The sequence below is a fragment of the Zosterops lateralis genome (assembly GCF_965231275.1).
Source record: "Zosterops lateralis genome assembly, chromosome: 9".
NCBI lineage: Eukaryota > Metazoa > Chordata > Aves > Passeriformes > Zosteropidae > Zosterops > Zosterops lateralis.
In genome coordinates, this window is record NC_139769.1 from 30,962,790 (window position 1) to 30,985,676 (window position 22,887).

At 57.4% G+C, this 22,887-nt stretch overlaps 2 protein-coding genes across 3 annotated transcripts; both read left to right on the forward strand.

Annotated features, from left to right (window-relative positions):
• Positions 1-362: 362 nt before the first annotated feature.
• Positions 363-7,833, forward strand: UAP1 (UDP-N-acetylglucosamine pyrophosphorylase 1; the record flags this gene model as incomplete). Its single annotated transcript, XM_083868129.1, has 10 exons — positions 363-666; positions 743-947; positions 1,631-1,806; positions 2,084-2,256; positions 3,394-3,587; positions 3,972-4,115; positions 4,455-4,643; positions 5,082-5,129; positions 7,005-7,071; positions 7,296-7,833. 10 exons carry the CDS (start codon positions 363-365, stop codon positions 7,386-7,388), a joined length of 1,593 nt encoding a protein of 530 aa, XP_083724255.1. The 3' UTR covers positions 7,389-7,833.
• A 2,012-nt stretch (positions 7,834-9,845) lies between these two features.
• Positions 9,846-22,474, forward strand: DDR2 (discoidin domain receptor tyrosine kinase 2). Of its 2 annotated transcripts, none has more exons than XM_083867401.1 (17): positions 9,846-9,949; positions 13,435-13,526; positions 15,104-15,206; positions 15,327-15,558; positions 15,642-15,789; positions 15,928-16,033; positions 16,392-16,575; positions 16,647-16,890; positions 17,007-17,069; positions 17,195-17,325; positions 17,835-18,045; positions 18,518-18,741; positions 18,857-18,993; positions 19,365-19,556; positions 19,685-19,913; positions 20,448-20,597; positions 21,054-22,474. In XM_083867401.1, exons 2-17 carry the CDS (start codon positions 13,445-13,447, stop codon positions 21,189-21,191), a joined length of 2,574 nt encoding a protein of 857 aa, XP_083723527.1. In that variant the 5' UTR covers positions 9,846-9,949; positions 13,435-13,444; the 3' UTR covers positions 21,192-22,474. The 2 variants fall into 2 exon arrangements, with proteins under 2 accessions (XP_083723527.1, XP_083723528.1); XM_083867402.1 differs by having other exon boundaries at positions 18,581-18,741.
• Positions 22,475-22,887: the final 413 nt, after the last annotated feature.

Sequence of the window (22,887 nt, forward strand, 5' to 3'; positions counted from 1 at the left end):
GCTGGTGACGCCTGAAGGGCCCCGGACCTGGCTGGGCTGACTCCTCCTCCGCAGGGACCTCGGAGGCTCCTTTTGGGGCGGATTTGCGGTTTTTCCCTCCCCTCCCACCGCCCTCGAGCCCGCCGGGGCCGCGCGCTGACGTGGCGCGCGTTGCTATGGCAGCCAGCGGCGCGCGCCCCCGCCGGCGCCGTAGCGGCCGCTTCGATTGGCGGCGGCGCCTCAAGGAGGGCGGGCCATTTTGCCCCTCCCCCGGCGCCCATTGGGCAGGCGGCACGCACCACGTGGCGTGCGGCCCGGCCATTGGCCGGCATGGGTGATAAAGTGCTGTGGGGGGCGGTGGCCCCACGGCGGCGGCGGGCGGGATGGAGGAGGCCGGGACTGAGGGGTGTGCGATGGCGGAGCTGCGGGAGCGGCTGGCGGCGGGCGGGCAGGACCATGTGCTGCGCTTCTGGCCCGAGCTGAACGGCGCGGCCCGCCGGGCGCTGGCGGCTGAGCTGTGCCACATGGACGTGGCCGAGATCAACCGCTTCTTCCGCCGCGCCCGTGGGGACGGCGGCGGGGCGGTGGCGGCGGCAGGGCTGGACGCGCGCATGGAGCCGGTGCCGCGGGACGTGCTGGGCAGCGCTTCCCGCGACCGCGGGTTGGTGCCGCGCTGGGAGAGCCGCGGTAGGTGCGCGGGGCGGCGGGGCTCGGCGCGGCGCGGAGCCGGCGCGGCGGGCCCCACGCGTGTCTGCTCCCCCAGGGCTGGCGGAGATCGCGAGGAGCCGCGTGGCCGTGCTGCTGCTGGCCGGCGGACAGGGCACCCGCCTCGGCGTCCCCTACCCCAAGGGCATGTGCGACGTGGGGCTGCCCTCCCGCAAGACCCTATTCCACCTCCAGGCCCAGCGCCTGCGGCGGCTGCAGCAGATGGCAGAGGAGCAGCATGGCACTCCCTGCCACATCCCCTGGTGAGCCTCGGCCTCGGAGGGGCAAGGCTTGTGGGGTGGTGTCGGCAGGGTCCAGCTGGCGCTACTGGATCAGGGTCCGGTAGATTTGCATTGCTCTCTAGGTGTCAGCAGCCTGCAATCCTCTGGGTGGGTGCAGTTCCCTTTGGCAGCCTGAGGTTAGCCTGGATTGGGACAGTTCCCCCTAGTAGCCCCTAGGTTGATGCAGAGCCCCTTGGCAGCCCAAGGACGATGGACTGGCATAGCCCCTCTTTATGTCAACTCTTTGCAATGGGCATAGTTCCTTCGAGTGGGTGGTTCAAGGCTCAGGATGGCACTGGCAGGTCCCACGTTGTCAGACTCAGTCCCACAGCCCTTGGGAAAGGCTTTCATGTCCCCATGCAGGACAGCAGCCATGCAAGGTGGGGGACAGGGAGATGAGCTGCTGAGGTCTTTTGTAGACAAAGGAAGAGCTGGCCACTGCAGCTGGGTGTCCCATGCACAGTGTGGTATAGTTTTGGAGATAGATGTTGCAAGGAAGGGTGAAACCCTTCATTGGCTTGTCAAAGTGGTGGGACCACAGCAGGTCAGATCATCCTAAGTATAGAAGGGGGAAAAGCCTGCCCTGGGTGTTCCCCACATCCGGGATGAAGGGTGTGAGACTGCCTCTCCTTCCTGCTCATTGAGTGTCTTCTACTCTGCAACAGGTACATCATGACAAGTGGCCGCACTATGGAGTCCACCAAGGAGTTCTTCCAGAAACATCGGTATTTTGGCTTGAAGAAGGAGAATGTCATCTTCTTCCAGCAAGGCATGCTGCCTGCCCTGGGATTCGATGGGAAAATCTTGCTGGAGGAGAAAGGCAAGATTGCTATGGCACCAGGTTGGTGGCCAGGAGCTGACAGGAGAGGTGGCCAGGGATGAGATGTGGTGCTGAGGAGCAGCTTTTAGAGCTGCAGTTATCACTGTGACCTGCCCCACGGCTGACTTAGGCTGGGAGGTGTCTGTCTTGGCAGGTAGAACCAGGCTGGGGTATGGCTAGGCTGATGACCCTTCATATCAGCCCATGGGGATGGAGGATGAATGTGGGTGGGTGGGTGGGTGGGTGGGAGTGGACAGTGGGGCATTGCTGCAGCCCCAGTGGTGTGTTCCCTCTGCAGATGGCAACGGGGGCCTGTACCGGGCCCTGGGCTCACACGGCATCATGGATGACATGGAGCGGAGGGGGGTGCAGAGTGTCCATGTCTACTGCGTGGACAACATCCTAGTGAAGGTGGCTGACCCCAGGTTCATTGGGTTCTGCTTGGAGAAGGGAGCAGACTGTGGGGCCAAGGTATGGTTTTGGGAGTAGGCAGGCAACTACTGTGCTTCTTGCAGAGCTGGGTAGGGTCTGTCCTGCTCCTTGCCTGGCTTCCCTAACTTTTCATCCTTCATTTGCTGCCTTGCCATAACCAGGAGGGATAGCTAAGTACCTGGAGCTCACTGGTGAAGTAACACATGTTGCTAGAGTCCTACCTGCCCCTGGGGTAATCCTGCCTGCCCCTGGCATTCTGGAGGATGCCTGGCACTGCTCTTCTGCTTTGCACAGGAATGTGGCACCAACAGGCCCGGGGCTCAGAGGTCCCCCTGGGGCCAAAGAGGCTACTTGGGAGCCCTGGCGCACACCTGGATGCTGGGCAGCTCTTTCCTGGGTGGCTGTGGGTAGCACAGGCGGACAGGATCCTTGCAATAAGCTGCCAGTTGTCCCCAGCCTGACATCCTGCGCACCAGACCAGGACATGGTGGGTGCAGCTGATGCTGGACCCAGCCCCATGTCTTGTGGACAGAACATTGCACAGTTAAAACTTTACTTAAAGACTGGCTTGACAGCCAAGGGTTTTGTTTGCATTGGGCTTGGCTCTGGCAAACAGGTAAAAGGACTTAATGGCCTTGAAGCTTTCCGAGGGTAAGCTGAGAAAGGGAAGGCAGTTTCTCCTCCTGGTCTGCATGAATGAAAGAGGAAATAAACCTTAAGCATGCAGAAAGGAGAAAGCCCTGAGCCCCTGTGTACCACCACTCTGTGTTGACAGTGATGGGTAGGGATTTGCTGGAGTATCCCACACCCAGATAGAGGTGTGTGACGTGCAAGGAGAAGTGCAAGGTCAGGGGGATGGCTCTGCTGAGCCAGCAGCCTTCTGGTTGTGCACAGCAAGCTGGCTAAAAATATCTGTGCCTGCTTCCAGCTGCACGTTGGCTTGGTGCCACATCCTGCTGTTACCTCTGGGTGTGTCTGACACCTGTCACCCAGCCCTGCCGTAACAGCCTAGTCCCCATTTGCCAGAAGCACCTGGGAGGGGAAGGCTCCAGCATCCCCATCTCTGCACCATCCCAGCAGAGGAAAAAGCCGTATCAGGGCCCACTGTTTACAAGGGAGTGTGTTTGAAGTGTGGGATTTTGGGTGCCTTTCCCTGACAGTACTTCCCTCGGGCAGGTGGTGGAGAAGACCAATCCCACGGAGCCGGTGGGCGTGGTGTGCCGGGTGGACGGTGTGTACCAGGTGGTGGAGTACAGCGAGATCTCCTTGGCCACTGCCCAGCAGCGGGGCCCAGACGGGCGGCTGCTCTTCAACGCTGGCAACATCGCCAATCACTACTTCACCACTGCCTTCCTGAAAGATGTGGTCAAGTAAGGGCCTGCTGGAGTGCCAGAACAGGCGCACTGGTGCTGAAGGGCTGCTGCCAAGCACAGCTGGCTGTGCCTTGCTTTTTGCTGGTTGAGCTCCAGGTGTGCTGGGGTGAGGCCCCCAATGTCTGGCTCCTGCACAGCTGGCCTGACCCCCACCTCTCTGCACTGCCCCTTCTTTGAGATAAGGTTTCTCCAGGCCATATCTGGATGCTACTTCCAGAGTGCAGGCATGTGGGGCCATCTCTGCTGGCTGCTGTGGGGATGAGCAGCCTGTGCCTTGGGGCAACTGGAGTCAGAGCAGGGCAGCCATCCTGCTGCAGCAGTTTCTGAGCTGGGGATGTGGTTTGCTCGGGCAAGTGACATCTCTTTCCTGGCCTATTGCAGCACTTACGAACCACAACTGCAGCACCACGTGGCTGAGAAGAAGATCCCACATGTGGACCTCACTACAGGGCAGCTAATCCAACCTGAGAAGCCCAATGGGATTAAGATGGAAAAGTTTGTCTTCGACATCTTCCAGTTTTCCAAGTATGTCCTTTGCTCTCCTTGGGCTCCAGGCTGGCTGCTGGCTCTCCATGGGGCAGCTCTGAGAGCCTCTGCAGTTGTGCCAGGGTGTGCTCACTGGCAGTGCCCCGGGATCAGGATCAGATGGCAGCTGGAGGGATGGGTGTTGCATGCCTCTTGCTGCTTCTGTGCCAGAAGAACATCTGCTGACCCTACAGGCCAGCCCTCCCCTCCCTCCTCCATGGCTGTGAAAACAGCCCGTGGGTGTGGGCTGGGGGAAGGCTGTGGGCCCAGCTCAGCCACCCTGGCAGGGGAAGCAGCCAGAGTTTCCAAACCTGACGCTCTCACGCTGTGTTCCCCCAGGAAGTTTGTGGTGTATGAGGTGCTGCGTGAGGATGAGTTCTCTCCCCTGAAGAATGCAGACAGCCAGAATGGCAAGGACAACCCCACCACAGCCCGACATGCCTTGATGTCCCTGCACCACTGCTGGGTTCTTAATGCAGGGGGGCACTTTGTGGACGAAAATGGCACACGCATCCCTGCCATCCCTCGGTGAGTTGCTTCTCCTGTCACTTCTGCTCCTTTTTGGGCTGGCTATTAAGCACAAGGCAATCCCAGCACTGATAACAGTGTCACAGAGGCAACCAGCTATGGGGCTTCTCTCCTGGGTGATCTGTGGAGCAGAGCTGGGTGTGAACTGTGTGGTGGCAACAGGAGTGGTGCTCAGTCAGCAGCAGTTTTCCTGCTCAATTCAACACCTGTGAACTGAATCCTGCCAGCCTCCATTGCACAGCCAAGGTTGCCTCTGCAGGGGAGAGGTGGCTTCCTAAAGTCAGAACACGCCAGCAGATCCATGCAGCTGCCAGGCTGGCATCAATGCATCCCTCAACCGCAAGATCTCCTGCCGCCCCTTTAAGAGATGAGCAAACCCCAGACTTGTTTTGCCCTGTTTTTTTCCCCCCTTGCTAACCCTTGTTTATTCCTGTGTAGCATCACAAACAGAAGCTCAGCTGCCAGCCCAGCAGATGTCAATTACAAGTAACTATTCATGTCCCAGGTGCATGGTGGCGGGGCTGTGCTTAGGGACTAACGGGCTGCAGGCAGAGCGGTGTGCCAGGCTAACGGGGTCGCGGGCCGCATGCGGGTGCTGGGGCATGGCACCACTGGCACAGGGGATGCCGCTTCTTGTGGTGGTGGGTGCAGGCAGCTCTGATCCCTGCTGGGCTCCTTTCCGCAGGGATAACTGGATGGGTACATGCTGTCGGTACAGATGCAGGATGGCGGCAGCCTGATGCTGACTACACACAGCCCCAAAGGTCACTCCACAGGCAGGATGCTGTTGGCAAACACCCTGGCACATCCTTTGATGCCACTCCCCTGTTTGTCACACCACAACAGGGACTGGTCCTGGCTGGTCCCAGAGCTGGGGATGGCTGCCATCTCCTGGTGTCCAACCAGGCATCCAGGCAGACTGAAATGGGATTAAAAACATGGAGCAAACTTCAGGCAGGCTTTGATGTAGCATGTATGAATCTGAGTGCAGCAGCCAGCTGGGCTTTGTGTTACTCCAGCTCTTGAGTTTGGAAGATCCAGAGTGTGACACCAGCGAAAGCCTCTGGCTCAGTGCTTGAAAGTTGATGGGAATACACAGGGAAGCTTTAATTCTTCTGTTATGTTCTGTAGGCACAGGCGTGCTGGGACTTGGAGCTGGTGAGTGTAAATGACTCACAGAGTAAGCAATCTTGTTACCTTCCCCTCCTTCAGAACTGTGTCTTCAAGTACTTTCTGGTGGAATACAGCTGATTTATCTCTGTTTTAATTCCAGACTCTAGGTGTTTTCAGGCTTATGACTAAAGCCATTGCACTAGTTAACATACAGGAGAAAGGATGCACCTTGTCCTACATTTACCCTTCATTACCATTTAATGTCAATTTTTTTAAAACAACTATCTTGAATCTAACACTCAAGCTAAATACCATTGTGGGTTGGGATGGGTGAGTTTTATTTACTGACACTTGGGACAGGAGGGGGCTGATTGAGTGTGTGGCAGCAGGAACAAGCTTTGATCTTGCGTGAAGGGAGCACTGTCATGGGTGGCATGCTGCCATGCCTGCCTGCCTGCTGTGGCCACTGGCTGGGAAGGAGCACCCTGGGGTGCTGTTGCCATGGCTGCTTGTTGGGTCCACACAGCTGCACCCCCAGACTTACATGCCAGCTGGATCCAGGGATCATCCAAGCGTGTCCTATGAAGGCTGGTGGCAGCAAGAGCAGGGTCAGGGACCCTGCATGGGCCCCTGCCCAGCAGTGCTGCTGCAGTGGGCAGCACTGGTGTGGTGCTGACATTTTGCTCACCAGCTCCAGCTCACAGGCAGAACAGAAGAGCCAAGGCAGTTGATCTAACAGGCAAAAGCAGGAGGAGCAGACAGTGATGCAGAGAGTGTTTCTGAGTGAGCAGAAGGGTTTATATAACTGTGTCCTCAGGTTGTGCTTTAAGCAAGAGAGGGCTTAAAGCAAGACCTTGTGTCCAGACAAATGGGAAAGTGCTCTGTGACTGCATCTCACATCACCCCAGGGCTACAGGAGAAGGAAAGGGTGACTCGTTTCCATGCAGCATCAAAAACAGTGGGACTGGGGGCACAGGCATTGCTGTAGATACACACATGGAAAGGCATCAAGAAAATCCCATCTAAAGCTCTTTTCCCTTTCAGTCACTCCTGGTATCTAAACTTCAGCTGGCACCTCTGTGGAGAGTACGCAACGCTTGACTAACCCAGGGCAGCTCTGCGCTGGTGGGGTCTGTGTGGGCCCCAGACAGACCCCGGCCTTCTGCCTGGCTTCGACACATCTTGGGCCCCATCTGTGTCCCCCCTGGGCTGTACCTAACTCTCCTGACTGTATATTTTTCTCTGCAGATTGAAGGATGCAAACGACCTGCCAATCCAGTGTGAAATTTCTCCCCTTGTCTCCTACGGAGGAGAAGTGAGTACTGGCTCTGCAGAGCTCAGGGGGTCCTTGCAGATGGACTAGGCTGGCAGGCACACATGTGAGGGGATAAGCCACAAAAGTGACTTAATTCACTGAGGAGCTTTTTGGGGCAGTGCCCCCAATTGCCAGCACAGGAGGGGAGCAGAGGCCCCCATGAGCAGCCAGCAGAGCAGGTGATGCACAGTGTTTTCCTAATGAGCCACTTCTCATTCCCATAGGGTCTGGAGAAGTACGTGAAGAACCGAGAGTTCCGCACGCCTCTGATCATTGATGAGGATGGGATCCACGAGCTGGTGAAGAACGGGATGTAGTGGCAGCATGGTGCCCAGGCAGGGCTGCCTGTCCCGCCAGAAGCTCAGGCACATGAAGATTGATAGCTGGGCCCAGTAGGGACTGCTCCAGCTCACTCCGGCCCAGTGCAGAGGGGGATTTGACCCACTTGGATCTTGGCACGTTGTACGCTTCTATTTATATTTTAATTTAAAAACCAAACACTATGGATTCCCCTGCCACAAAGCACAGCTGTGGTGCTGCTCTTTGCACTCCAGGCTGTAGGCATTTATTTTTAAACATGTATATAATAATAGTCATTGTACATGGATTTTTATGGTACGGGGCTGGATTTAATCTTGAATTTTTATTTTTCTTAAATCTACATAACTATTTTTTTTAATAGGGTCCTTGCCATTGCCTATGTGCTCCCTTTTGGTTATCCTTTGTATATTGCAGAACTGGAAGCACCCAATTAAACGCTGAGTCCCTCCTGTTTGTCATCTGGTGATGTTTGAGTGACAATGACTTTCCACCAAGAGGCTTATGGAGCAGAGAGCCGACTGCATCATACCAAGTGCTGCATTCAGTGCAGCAAGGGTGGCTGTCTGGGGTGGGCCTCTGCAGACAGGGCTTCTAGCCTGCAGTGCTCATTTGGAGTGTTCCTAGGAGAAGCAGAGTCGCACCCTCCTCTTATATTTCTGCAAACAGTGGCAAGCCTTGAGCAAGTAGGAACAGGCAGGTATGTTGCACTGGTGGACTGCTCAGGGTTTAAAAACCAGCCTGGCACACTCCACCAGTGCCACATGCCCTCTGCTTTTCCCGGAGGGGCTCTTTGGCTCCTGCATGAGCCCACTGCTGGGGAGTGTGGTGTCCTGACTGGCTCAGGCAGAGCAGCTGTGTTGCCTCCTCTCCTGTTTGGGAAGAAGGATGTAGAGCTTGGCCACCTCCTCTCCTGTTCCTGATGTGGTCACAGCCTCCCACTGCCCTGTGGGTGCCTGGGGAGGGATTTTTCCCTGCAGGCCTGGGAATGGGACCCAAACCACTCCCTCTGGGGAAAGTCACCACTTGTGCCCCGGATGCAAAGGTGGCTGCTAGGCATCCCAGGCTCAGCCAAGTACTTGGTTTCGTGGGCACGGTGCCTGGGCCACCAGGGCAGTGTGGAGGGTCCTGGCTGGCACTGTGCCTACTGCTGGCTCACCACAGGCTGGCTGAGCTATGTGTGGCCAGGCCTTTGGCTTTTTTGGCTTTGCAGACCACCACCTTTGCATTCGGTTCTGGGACAGAGCACCAGGGGGCTGGCTGCTGCCAAGTTATTTGAGCAGCAATTCCAGGTAGCAGGAGGGGAGTGGAGCAGAGCTGGCTGGTATTTGTGCTGGTGTGCACGTAGAGCAGCCTGTGCTTCTCCCTGCCAGCTGATCTGGGGCAGCACATGGGGTACTGCTCGGACACGCTCCCAGCCAGCCCAGAGGAAGCTGTTCCCTGCCTCTGTTACTCTGGGCAGTGCTGGCTCAGCTGGTACTGCAGTCCCTCTCTGGTGGCAGTGATGAGGGTCACCAGTGTCTGCTGGGCGCAAGGGGTGGCTTTCCGTGCCTGTGATCTGGCTGGTTTGTCTGGAGACTTTAGGCTGGCAGAGAGGTTGGTTTAGGAGCAAGGCTACAGCCCTGGGGCTTTGGGGTGTCTAGTTGGACAGGAAAGCCTTTTAGGGAGTTGCTAGCCTCTTGCCAGTGGGTGTTACTTCCTTCCCATAACGTGAGCATAGAATTTAACAGAGCCTGAACAGTCTAAAAAAAATTTGAAGTTCTTTAATTGTGGGTTTTGCTGTTGCACGAAAATTAATGAGCCCATTAGTAATAGTAGTGTTATTAATTATTTTCTCCCTGCCTCGTTGCGTAGCTGGTGGCCGCCATGCCAGGCTGGTGCCTGGAAATGATGTCAAGCCACCAGCTCTGCATGGAGCTTGTGGAGCTGGAGCACTGAGCCACTGCCCTGAGCCAGGCTGGCTCTGTGGCTGCTGTCCTGGCCATGTGTGCCCGTGCAGGAGCCCCAAATCCTTTCCCCAGGGGCCTGGAGAGGGGTAGTCCATGTGGGACCCTCTGGGTCAGCTCTAGGGTCTTGTAGAGTATCCTCATCACCCGTATTTTGGGGGTGTACTACCTGGCCCCACAGTGGAGGAGGAGGGTCCTGGACACGTAGTGCCATGCCGCAGCCACGGGGCAAGCACTGGAAAGTGAAACGTTGCCTATTGCTTTAAGTTCCTTTGCTGGCCACGGGACCTTTTTTATTTTTTTCTCTTGCGCTCTGAATGGGTTTTGCTGTAAATTATAGCTTTGCGCACATTCCCTCGGGCCGAAGAAAATAACCTCTGCCAAAAAGCCAGCCTGGATCGCTGACTGGCTCCCCCTCTCCGCTCCCTAATTGAAACCAAATGTGCAAGATGTAGGATTGTGGGACTTCTGGCCGGCTCCCAGGAATCCACAGAATGCAAGTGAGCTCCCAGAGGCATCTTGCATCAGCCCGGGGAAGTTCGCTCCTCACCTGGCTCCCCCGGCCTGGGCGAGGGGCGAAGAGCCCACCCGCCCTCTGCTGCCGCCCCACTCCGGTAAGTCGCTCTCGGCTGGGTGGGGACGTGTTTGACCCTCCTAGGCTTGGGATTTTTGGGGCATATGGGTCAAACGTACTCTGCGGCTGGGCCCATGCAGAGGGGCTGGGGGTGGGTCTGCCTGGGAAGGATCTGGGGCAGCAGCAGGGCACTGTCTCCACTCGGGGAGGTGACAATGGACCCCTTTTCGCCAAGTGACCCCCCTCTGTGCCAGGGTTTCCCCCTGTGCCTTGTGCCAGGACAGCGTTTCTTGGTGTCCCTCTTCAGCTCCCCGCCTATGTGTCTGTTGGCAGTGCTGGACAGCCAGAGAGGCCCTGTTGTCCCCAGGGTCCCCCAGCCAGGCACCAGGTTAATGCTGGGGAGAGGGGTACAAGGCCACTGCTCTGGTGCTTGTGAGCATCGTGCCCCAGTGCTGGTGGTGGGAGCCCACTCGTGGGTGCCAGCCGTGGGTGGCGTTGGGGTGATACTGCAGAGCCCTGCTGGCAGCGGGGCGAGGCCGTGGCATAGAGCGTGGAGCAGGGCTGGGAGCTTTTGGCTGCCGGGGAGCACTCGCTGGACGCAGCACCCACAGGACGTTGTCCCCGGGCCCCCAGCCCTGTTCCTGACCGGTCTCACCAGGGCAGCTGGAAGCCATGGGGACGTGCCGGCTGCTCCTCGCGCCCCGGACGACTGCGATGCGCCGGGCTCAGCCAGCGAGCCCGTGGCAGGGGAGGCGCTTGCTGCTGCAGAAAATGGGGCTGCATCCAGCACAGAAAAAGTCGAAAATGGCATTTTTGGAAGGCAGGACTACAGGTCCCGGCATGCTGCACTGTGTTCCCGCCAAGGCTGCCGGCGGCACGGCATGCTGGGGGCTGTAGTGCCAGCTGGGGCAGGGATTCTGAACCTCCTTATCCAAACACCTTTCGGCCAAAGTCACAGCGAGCCTGTCGTCATTCAGGGACATTCCCTGAGTGTGGCTTTGATGTGGCGCACTCAGCAGGACGGCAGCCCCAGCCCCGTGTGAGGACAGGGACTCTGCAACAGGAGCCCTAGAAGTCCTGGTAGATTCGTGCCCAGGATCTGGTGTGCACAAGGAGTGCAGGCTGTTGCCATCAAGGCCCCTCTCCATGGATGATGCTCCTCCAGTGCCAGCAAAGGTGGCAGTGCCCACCTGGGAAACGAGCTGGGGACCTCACCCAGCTGAGAACCTCACCTGGAATGGGCTGACGGCAAGAGGGACCATGGTTCGGGTGGGGTTTGTCTCTTAACAAATGTGGATTTAGTTTTTTTCCCCAGTTATTTCCCTTGGTTATTTCACTAGAATAAGAAAGGAGGGAAATAAAAAGGGAAAACAACAAAAAAGCAGCAGCCAAGGGAAACTCAAAGCCCGGGTGATGCCAGGGAGGAGCTCCAAAAACTCTCTGCACTAAAACTTTCCAGAGATTGAAAATTTTCAGCAAACATTTTCAGTCAAAATATTGCAAAGCCATTCCTTTTGCAGGGCTGGTGGAATGAAACTGATTTCCAGCTGGGCTGCCAATACTGCCCATGTGTTTGACCGCATGTCCCTTGGCCCTCAGCATCATGGCCTGAGTCACTGTCCCCCAGCCTCACACCCCTGAGGAACAATGAGCACTTCCCAGTGGCTATGTGGGGATGATTTCCCTATGCTAGGCTAAATGTAAATGCATTCTCTGCAGGAGATTACAGCATCTGGTATCCTGATGCTTAAAGAGTTTACTCAGCCTGAAAGAATACTGGGGAAAAATATCCCTGGATATTTTTTGGAATGCAGAAGGAAATTAAGATTTTAATGCTGGGAGAACTGGCCATCATCAAACGCAAGAGCCTCCTGCGAGTGCCTCTCGGAAATGCGGCTGAAATTCCAAGTTGCAGATGAGCTAGTTGCAACCAGCTACAGTTTCACAGCTAGGAAAAGGGGAACAAAAAGCAATCACATATGTGCTTTTCAAAACAAACAAACAAACAAAAATACTAACCAAGAAAATTAGAAAAAAGGAGGCGGGGGGGAATGATCCCAAGTGCAGGTGTTTACTTGTGACTCCTGAAGACCTTGTGGTGTTTGGCAGAGTCTCCCAGGAATCCAGCAGGGGTCTGTGGGGTGCAGAGAGCTTCTAGCAGAGTGCATGTGGCAGTTCCTGGGGTTTTGCTCTCCCCTTGGGTGCTGATGTAGCCACAGCAAGCCCCAGTCTCACTCCTGCCATGCCAAATCCCACCTGTGGCAGTGACCAGGGCCTCCCAGCTGGCTTTGTGGGATGTGGGCAGCCTTTTTGGGTGTGTTTAGCCTTTCTCTTGGTGGTGGGGACAAGGCCATGGCATGATGCAGGGTCACAACTAGGCATTCACCTGCAGTTTTAGTGGCGTTGGGCTGGTTCAAGGGTGTGCCAGCCAGGACAGATATCTCTGGTGCAGTGGGCTTGGCTAGGATTTACCCCAGTAGCCAAGGCTCCATTTGGCCAGGAGCTGTGGTCCCTTTAACCCCCAGGTTAGTAGGGTGCTCTCTCAAAGGTGAATGCATTTAAACTAGATTAAAACACCCTTTTTAAATAGAAAGAGAACCGCTGCATCTGGTGCTGGTGTGAAGTGTTCTCTTGGCAGATAAGGGGAGCTCAGGGAGCCTGGGGCAGGGCTGGTGATGCTTAGGAGTGTCTCTGATGTTTCCCCGAACATGGTGCCAAACTCCATGGTGGTCACCAGAGGTGTGTGGGCACAGTGGGAGCTGCTTGGGCTCTGGGGATTCCTGGCAGCTGAGAGCTGGCTGGAGCCAAGATGATGGGTGTGGTGACAGCCCTCCACATCCTGAGGAGGTCCCCTTGTCCTCTCTGAGGAGAAGCCCCAGCAGCACCAGTCCTTTCCCTCCCCATGCTGTGGCCCAAGCCCTTGTTCCCAGGACCCCCAGGTTCCCTCCTGCCCCATCCCATGCTCCCTTTGAAGCAGAGGGTGCAAGCTGGCTGCCACACCCTCTGCCAGACCTTCTGTGTCACACATGTCCCTGGGATCCACTCTGCCATAGGGAGCTATCACAGTAAATACCCTGTAAATCCCGGGCGATTATTTGCTCTCCTCTCTCTGGAGCTAGTAGGCAGGAAACTGCTCTGGCACCCTGCTATTATTGTCTTATATGATGGGGTTGTGCAATTTCTTGCTTTCAAAGGCAGCCAAGGGTGGGCGGCCAAGCCAGAGCCTTTGTGCCCTGTGGTGGAGGCAGCCAGTGCTGGCCCTGGGCAGAGCCCAGGGAGCTTCCCACAAGTCCTGTGGCCATTCCATGTGGATGTGGCACACCATGGCTCCCAGGGGTAGTGTCCGGAACCCCTGTGACCACCACCACAGATCTGAGGCTTGGGGTGCTGTTCCTCCTCCGAGGTTGAGGTGGGGTCTCATCCAGGAGAAGTGCTCCCATCCTCAACTAGCTGTCCCAAGCAGGGCTGATGTTTGCCCCCTCCTCAGCTGCCTCAGAGTGATGAGCCCTGGTTCTGTCTCCACAGGACTGCTGACATGTTGGCCACCCCCAGACTGGCCCTGCTGCCACTGCTGCTGCTGCACGTCCCACATGCTGCCAGAGCCCAGGTCAACCCCGGTAAGTCAGACAGGGACCACAGGTGGCTGCAGGTGCTGTAATTTCACTTCTCCTGCCAGGTGGCCAAGTTTGGACTTGCATTGTCTCCATCATCTCTGGGACTTTCTCAGCTCTGGGAGCAGTATGTGATGGCTCCCCAGGACTGCACCTGACTGGTCACTCTGCTGTCCTGCACCTCACTTGGGCACCTGCAGTGACCTGCAGAGCCCTCTCTGCGTGCCGCTGGTGCTGTCCTGCCCCTGGCAGCTGTCAGGATGCTGGACATGGCAAAGCACTCCAGCCAGAGCCCTGGGCTCTGAGTGGGGCCCTTGCCCATGGGGGTTCACTGAGTCTGGAGGCTGCCAGGTGCCAAGCTATTGTTTTCTCTGCTGGGCTCTGCCTTCTCTGGCAGTTTTGCAGCAAACCAAGGCTGGCTTTGGTGAAGTGGCTTGACGAGGTGCCTGGCTTCTGCTTGGAAACCACAACACTGCGCCAGCCGGCAGCACTATGTGTTTAGATGGCTGTTCCCACAGGGCTCAGGCCCATCCTGTGCTGCAGGGATGGACAGAGACCAGGTTTTCCCAGGGTTTCCCCAGGGAGTCTGATGCTCTGCAGAGCATCACAAGTGGGGGAGCAGGAGACAAGAAGAGATGCTCCCACTGTGTCAATGCTCATAATGAAGATGCACTCATCCCTCTGCCTGATGTAGGATATGGTCCCTGTATGCGGTGTCCTGGGGATGGTGGCACAATGGAATGTACCAATGGGTTCTTTGTGGATGCAGTGCCAGGTGAATCAGGGGCTGTGGAGTGGGAGGTGGCTCAGGCACAGTGTCCTGCCCAGTCTTGCCACCTCGGTGCGGGTGTTTGCTCGGAGTGGTGTGTGGCAGGAGCGCGGTGGGCTGGAGCCAGCAGCCAGACAGTAAACATGGCCAAACAAGCTGCCCTTTCAGCAGTGCTCTTGGCAGCCAGGCATGAAAAAATAACTCCTGTGAAGCAATGAGGATGTGGAGCTGAGGGAGTCGGCTGCCACTCAGGGGTGCCCACCTGCCACCCCAGGTACTTTTCCACTCTTCAGCTAGGCCGGGAGCAGGGCTGGTGATGGGAGCTGAGGGGTCAGCAGGGAGGACGAGTGCCTGTCTTGGTCACTTGTTCCCCCAGGCAAGGACAGGGAGCAGCGGGGCAGCAAGGCACTGTTGCTGCTGGTGAGGTTTCTGGCCAAGTGGCCTCTGGAGTGAGCCCTCTGGAGCATGGGGACAGCAGTGCCAGCTCACAGGTTCTCTACCACAGCCAAGATCCTTGCCAGCAAGGCTGAGGAGATCTCTGGGGATAGGGCCCGGTGTGCCTGTTAGCCCTTGGAGCCACCTTCCCTTCTTCCCACTTTGCTTGGAGCTGGGCTGGCATCTACTTCTGGCCACTGGCTTCACTCGCTCGGGAAGGTGCCTGCTTCATCAGGACTGTCCCCTCCTTGCTTCATCCTCTCTCTGTAAGCCAGCGGGATGGAGAGTGCTGCCCTGGGGCATGGTGGATGTGCCCCAGCCCAGGCCATTTCCATGGGGGGACTCACTCCTGCTCAGCGTCCTGCCGGTGTCATTGCAGCGGTGTGTCGGTACCCCTTGGGAATGTCAGGTGGGCACATCCCTGACGAGGACATCTCAGCCTCCAGCCACTGGTCTGATTCCACAGCTGCCAAGTATGGACGGTGAGTGTGGGCACCCTCCTGCAATAGCCACAGCAGGATCTGGGCTGGCATAGAGGGAGAAGGAGGACACAGGGCTGTTCTCGGCCACCTACAAACAGCTCCTCCACTCTGGGCTCGCAGGCTGGACTCAGAGGGTGGTGATGGAGCCTGGTGCCCCAAGACTCCAGTGGATCCAAATGACCTGAAGGAGTTCCTGCAGATTGATTTGCATGCCCTGCACTTCATCACGCTGGTGGGCACCCAGGGGCGCCATGCCAAGGGCCACGGCAATGAGTTTTCCCCCATGTATAAAATCAACTACAGCCGGGATGGCACCCGCTGGATGTCTTGGAGGAACCGGCATGGGAAGCAGGTGAGGAAGTGGGTGGGGGCTGCATTGGATGGTGGGTGCAGAGGCTCCTCCTGCCCATCCCCACCGTGTTTCTCTCTCTCCAGGTGCTGGATGGAAACACCAACACCTACGACATTGTCCTCAAGGACCTGGAGCCGCCTCTCATCGCCCGCTTTGTCCGCTTCCTCCCTGTCACTGACCACTCCATGAATGTCTGCCTGCGTGTGGAGCTGTACGGCTGTGTCTGGCTGGGTGGGTGATGTGGTCCTGTGCCTGTCCCTGTGTCTCCAGTGCCCATCCTGGGGTGCTGGCCATCCTGGTGGGGGCTGTCTATCCTGCAGCACCCAGGACTGGCAGGGTGTCCATGCACTCACCCTTCCCTCCCTGCAGATGGGCTGGTGTCCTACAATGCGCCAGTCGGGCAGCAGCTCATCCTTCCCGGGGGCACCATCATCTACCTGAATGACTCGGTGTACGATGGGGCCTTTGGGTACAGGTGAGGAATGGGTGCCATGCTGGGCAGCAGGCAAGGGGGATGTTTCTTCCCTGCTGATGTCAGGCTGATACTCAGCAGAGCAAATGCTTGCAGTGTCCTTGAGGTGGGGGACAAGGCAAGCCTGGGAAGGCTGCACATCATGAGTGTGTGGTGGGGGAAGCAGCCTCAACCCTTCTCTTGGATTTGCTATAGCTACACCATATGCTCAGCACCCCACAGCCTTTTCCAGAGAGAACATCAGAAACAAAATTCCCCCCTGAGAGTCCTGGGGCCTGTGAGGAGCTGCCAGGGGGTGCTTGTTGTGCAGGTTTGTGGGACTGGCAAGAGTCATGCTCCTTTTGTCCCCTTGCACTGCCAGCATGACAGAGGGCCTAGGCCAGCTGACAGATGGGGTGTCGGGGCTAGATGACTTCACGCAGACCCATGAGTACCATGTCTGGCCGGGCTACGACTATGTGGGCTGGCGCAACGAGAGCACAGCTGGCGGCTATGTGGAGATCACCTTCGAGTTCGACCGCATCAGGAACTTCACCGCCATGAAGGTCCACATCCCCCCCCACCCTGTCACCCTCCCTGTGCCCTTCGGTGGCTGTGCTGACAGGCTGCCCCACAGGTCCACTGCAACAACATGTTCGCCAAAGGTGTGAAGATCTTCAAGGAGGTGCAGTGCTACTTCCGCGCTGACGCCAGTGAGTGGGAGCCCAGTGCCATCTCTTCTGTGCTGGTGCTGGATGATGTGAACCCCAGCGCCCGTTTTGTCACTGTGCCACTGCTCCACCGCATGGCCAGTGCCATCAAATGCCAGTACTACTTCGCTGATACCTGGATGATGTTCAGTGAGATCACCTTTCAGTCAGGTACCATCAGTACGAGCTCTGTGGGGACCAGGCTCTCTGGGGTGGGAGGCTCAAGGAGATAGTGGGGCTGTGGGGCATCCACACCCCTACTCTGATGTTCTCTTCTCCTTGGCCAGATGCAGCCATGTACAACAACTCAGTACCCCCCGCTGATGCACCTGTGGTCCCCACCACTTACGGTAAGCATGGGAAGCATGTTGCCCCTTGCTGGGTGGGGGCTGTGCCCAATCCCATAGAGGAAAAGGGCAGGGGGTCTCCCCACACCCCACTGTGACCGGCCCTCACTGTCCCCTTCTCTGGCTAGACCCCACGCTCAAGGTAGATGACAGCAACACACGCATCCTGATCGGGTGCCTGGTGGCCATCATCTTCATCCTGGTGGCTATCATTGTCATCATACTGTGGCGGCAGTTCTGGCAGAAGATGCTGGAGAAGGTGGGTAAGCGTGGTGAGCTGGTGAGGTGCTTTGTGGCGGTGGGCTCATTCTGGGCAGGTTCTTCTGGGAGCTCAGCACGGAGAAAAGAGACTCTATGCAAGGGCTGATACTCCCTTCCCCTCCTCAGAAAGTCTGTGCTTCTCACCCATCTCCCAAGCACGGGGATTTAGCTGAGCAGGGTGGTGACTGGGACTTGGCTGCTTGTCCATCCCTCTGTCCTGAAGCTGATCTGGGCAACAGGAACCCTCCCTGGGTGTGGAGGGTTCTCATCACAGCCACCACCTAACCAAGGTCACTTGCAGAACTGATGAAGCCAAACTCTTCTCCATAGAGGCAGACAAGAGAAGGGGGAAACATGAGGATGAACTCAGGCAGGTGTTGAAACCCAGGGGCAAGGCACTAGAGAGGAGGTTGGGGCACATCCCTGGTACCATGGAACATGAGACACCCCATCCTGCCCATGCTATGGGGAACCCCACCTCTCTCCTCCCTTGCCCTGGTGTCACAGGCATCACGGAGGATGCTGGATGATGAAATGACTGTCAGCCTCTCCCTGCCCAGCGAATCCAGCATGTTCAACCACAACCACTCCTCCTCCTCCAGCGAGCAGGAGTCCAGCTCCACCTACGACCGCATCTTCCCCGTGGGACCCGACTACCAGGAGCCCTCCCGCCTGATCCGCAAACTGCCTGAGTTCACCTCAGGGGAGGAGGACACAGGTGAGGCCCAGGACACCCTGTGTGCTCTCAGCCATCTACCATGCACTGAGCCTGCTGCAGCCCCCTCTCCCCAGCCCCAGCTTTTGGCCACTCTCCAAACCTTTTGTCACAGAGGGGAGACATCACACAAGCGCCCATGCATCCCACATGAAGGTCACACAAAGCCTGTGACTGAAAGCCATCACCAATATCCACTGCCAGACTAAACTGTGTCCCACTATCATACTTGGGATGCTCTGGCACCTCTTCCTCAATGATCTGGAGGTCAGGCATTGATCTCTGCTCATCTGGTGCTCAGGGCTTGGTTGGTGTGTTTGCTGTTGGTGGGGAAGGAGGGAAGCAGCCTGCAGGAATACGGACCTGTGGGACAGTGCGGGGACTCTGGGGCAGGCAGGGACACAGTGTGGGCAGCCGCCAGGGAGCAGAGGGTGCAGGGCAGGACACCCATGGCAGGGCTGCTGTGTCCATCCAGGCTGCAGTGGCCCTGCGAAGCTGTCCCAGGCCAGCGTCCCTGAGGGTGTCCCACACTACGCAGAGGCCGACATTGTGAACCTGCAGGGTGTGACAGGTGGCAACACCTACTCAGTGCCAGCCCTCACCATGGACCTGCTCTCCGGCAAGGATGTGGCCGTCGAGGAGTTCCCCAGGAAGCTGCTTACCTTCAAGGAGAAGCTAGGGGAAGGCCAGTTTGGGGAGGTGAGTGGGAACTGGGCATGCTCCAAGCAGGGCTCAGGCAAAGCTCTTCCAAGCTCGCAGGGGTTGCAGAAGGCTGTCACTGAGCAGAGGTAATGGCTGCCCCTTGCTCCCACAGGTTCACCTCTGTGAAGTGGAGGGGATGGAGAAGTTTGCAGGGAAGGACTTTGCTCTAGAGGGCTTGGATGGCAGCCTTGACCACCCTGTGCTGGTGGCTGTGAAGATGCTGCGAGCAGATGCCAACAAGAATGCCAGGTAGGGGCTGAGAGGGGCACACACCCCAGCATTGCCCCCATGCAGAGCCTCACCAGGAGAGCTGGGATACTTGAAAAGCATTCTCTGTCTCCATCAGCTGTATGCTCAGTGCAGCTGAAAGGACCACACACCTGAGCTCTCTGGGGATGCTGGGCTGTCACACGTTAGGATCCTTGGCCCTAACCATCTCCCCAGTGCCTGTCTTCCTGCTGAGCCCACCCTGGAACTCATCTTCTCCAGTCCTAGGGGAAGGGGCCCACAGGTCCTTCAGGAGGCTTGGGTGGGTGGGTGGCACTCTTGGCCAGTCTGTGCTCACCTCCTTGCCCCTCTGGATCTGTCTGTCCTATCCATGTGGTTTCTGTTCCGGAAAGGAATGATTTTCTGAAGGAAATCAAGATCATGTCACGTCTGAAAGATCCCAACATCATCCGGTTGCTGGCAGTGTGCATCACAGATGACCCCCTGTGCATGATCACCGAGTACATGGAGAACGGGGACCTCAACCAGTTCCTGTCCCGCCAGCAGGCAGGCAGCCCCTCTGCTGGCCATGCACCCACTGTTAGGTAGGGCTGCCTGGGATAGCAGGGGCAGGCTGCACTGCTTGCTCCTGGGACACCCTGCCTGGAGCCATGCACCTTCTGGCTGTTGTCCTTCCTTCCTTCTGCTCATTTATCCCGTGTGCCCCCAACAGTGACCTGCAGTTCATGGCCACCCAGATCGCCTCAGGCATGAAGTACCTCTCATCCCTCAACTTTGTGCACCGAGACCTGGCCACACGCAACTGCCTGGTGGGGAAGCACTACACCATCAAGATCGCTGACTTTGGGATGAGCAGGAACCTCTACAGCGGGGACTACTACCGCATCCAGGGCCGGGCGGTGCTCCCCATCCGCTGGATGTCCTGGGAGAGCATCCTGCTGGTACATGGGGCCTGAGCTCCTCTGACAGGCACTGACATGACTCTGGGCATGCTCACTGCCCTGTTTCCTTGGGCTGGGGGATGCAGGAGGGATGGTGAGGTCACTGCTCACTGCAGCCCAGATTTGGGGTGAAGCATGGGAAAAGTGGGAGTGGTGGCAGCTTTTTGAGGCAGGCTGGGGGGATTGTGGTGATTTTTGACGTCCCAGTGCAGGACATCCTTTCAGCGGGATGCTTGGCATTTTATCCTGGCCGTGGTAAGACATGGAAGAGGGAACAGTGCTGGTTTTTACTTTTGCAGGGAGCTGGGTCCTTGGGAAGCCCCAGCTCTCAGAGCAGTCACTGCCAACCAGACCTGGAGCTCACCAGGCTCTGGCCCCAGGCAGAAAGCAGGTCTGTGGGGCCCAGCACCGCTCAGAATCCAGATCTGGATTCTGAAGCATCTAGAACAAGGCTTTTACCCCTGACCACCTACAGCTTCTGGAGCAGGATGGGGTAAAGCCCATACCTGACCCTACTCTGCTCCCTCTCACCAGGGCAAATTCACAACAGCCAGTGACGTGTGGGCGTTTGGCGTGACGCTGTGGGAGACCTTCACACTCTGCCGGGAGCAGCCCTACTCCCAGATGTCTGATGAGCAGGTCATCGAAAACACCGGCGAGTTCTTCCGGGACCAGGGCCGGCAGGTAGGGGCGGGACAGGACGGAATGGGACAAGAGGGCCAGTGGTGCAGGACCTTAAGGTGACCAGACAGGGAGGAGCTTGGCTGAGGCAGCTATGGGACAGGAACTCTTTTGGGAAGGAATCCTGGTGAAGGGCCCATCATGGCAAACCCTGCACTTTATACAGCTCAAGGCACTGCTTGCTCACTGACCTCACTGCAGAATTTAGGGTCTGGGTGATAGGGTTAGGGTTAGGGTTTAGGGTTAGGGTTAGGGTGATAGAGGCAGGTATCCCCAGCTGCCTCACTTGTGCCATCTGGGGGTCACCTTTTCCTTGGGCACATGGCAACACAGCCCCCATCCTGGGCCATGGAGAGATAGGGCACCCTATCTTGGAGAAACGGGATTCTCCAAGAGCAGTTTGCACCTTGGTTTCTGAGGCAGTAATTCTCTTTGCCGTTTTTGCCTTTTGCTTTGCAGACCTACCTTCCCCAGCCTGTGCTATGCCCTGACTCAGTCTATAAGCTAATGCTCAGCTGCTGGAGACGGGACACTAAAGATCGTCCCTCCTTCCAGGACATCCATCGCCTTCTCCAGGACTCAGCCAGTGAAGAATGACCCTTGGCTCCTACCTGTCCTGGTCCCCATCCTTCCCTGCCCCAGAGGAGCCCCGTATGCAAACCAAAGCCACTTCACTCAGACTTAGCCATAAACCTTGAGCAGCTGCTCATGTTCTCGTTGTGCAGTGAGGCCTCAGAGGAGACCCCCCAGGGACAGCAAAGCCCCAGAGTGGGGCACGGCTCAGACCTCCCGCCTCCTCACAGGCCTGAGCTCGGGAGCAGCACGGGCTTGGGTGAGGGTTATTTATTGACGCAGTGTGTGTTCCTGGTGACAAGGACTGGGACTGAGCAGCTTCTCTTCCCTGGCTGGAGGGGACAAACTTCAGTTGGACTTTCTCCAAGAGGAAGAGTGGCCCACATGCAGGGCAGGTGCCTGGGGAAGGGATGTGTGCGAGTGTGTGCTCGCTGGAGCAGGGACAGACCGGCAGCCACCACCTGCTGCTGCAGGAGGAGCTAGGAGCTGCCAGCAGGTCTCAGTGGGCTGTGCAATCATGGGGTGAAATCAAAGACTCCACGGACATTTGGGGCTTTGGACATGCCACATAGAGAGGCAGGAAGTGCCCTCCCTGCTGGCCAGCCCCAGCTGCACAGGGAGAAGACTGAGGGCACTCCCGGCACCACACCCAGCTGCTGGAGTGTGCAGCCAGGGAGGAGCGAGCATCCTGTTCCGAGGGGACATTTCCCTCATCGACCACAGCCACTCCAGGGCAGCTCAACTGCCCACGAAATGCATTTTGGATGTCCCACGGGTGATGCATGGCAGTTGGCAGCGGGATGCTATCACCTTTTACTTCCATGGGGAAATCTCCAGGTCCTCCTCCCCCAGAGTTAACCCATATCTTCATCTGTCAGGAGAGGAAAGCGCGTAGCAGAATTTCAGTGGCAGCTGCTTGATGCCCATGCCTACAACCACCCCACGAGCATGGAGCAGGGCACTCCAGCTCTCCCTGGCTCCCAGCCTGGGATCACAGTCCAGTTGAAGCACCTGAGCTGGGCTCTGCCACCCTGAGCACCCCACAGCATTCTGACACCAGTCCATCCTCCTGGACCTGGCAGCATCCTGAGCAAACTAGCAGGTGCCAAAGCCATGTGCCCTGGCAGGTTATCCACCAAGCCCCAAACTCGGACCCTCCTGCAGCTGGACAGGAGGAATTGTGGACTTGGAGGGTCCATTGACCCCTCCACACTTTTGTATGCATTAGTTCAGCACCACCAGGCACACATGGCACAGTTTCCAGTATCTCATGGCTAAGGCATGTGTATATTCAGTAGATGCACCCATATGTAGGGGCAAACCCGCTGAAGAGACACTCAATACGTGAATCTGGCTGCGTGGTTTCCTTGTGGCGCTTCTGCAGGCAGCTCAGCTTGCCTCCCCCGTAGGAGGGGGTTGGGGGGCTTTGGAGCTGCACTGTGTGCCTGGGATGTGTGGGAACACAGGTAACAGCCTGAGAGTTGGAGCAAGGATGATCAACAGACCAGCTGGCTGACCCACACTAGCTGTCCATCCCAGCGGGTGGGAGGGAGGATGCTCTGAGGCTCAGCATCTATGTCAGTATATGTCCAGCAGCAGGACCGGGACAGGAGAGGGGAGGGCAGGGATGGTAGTGGGCTGTGCCCCGCAGAGAGGCTGGCTGGTCTCCCGCGTGGTCCTCTTGGCTGCGACGGAGGACGTCTTACCCCTGCTGAGCGTG

What these genes read in the sequence shown, in the direction of transcription:
- DDR2 (XM_083867401.1), top strand. Translation starts at nt 13,445, where the DNA reads ATGTTGGCCACCCCCAGACTGGCCCTGCTGCCACTGCTGCTGCTGCAC. An exon ending in GGAACCGGCATGGGAAGCAG is followed by an intron (nt 15,559 to 15,641) that starts GTGAGGAAGTGG and finishes CTCTCTCTCCAG; the next exon opens with GTGCTGGATGGAAACACCAA. An exon ending in GGAACTTCACCGCCATGAAG is followed by an intron (nt 16,576 to 16,646) that starts GTCCACATCCCC and finishes GCTGCCCCACAG; the next exon opens with GTCCACTGCAACAACATGTT.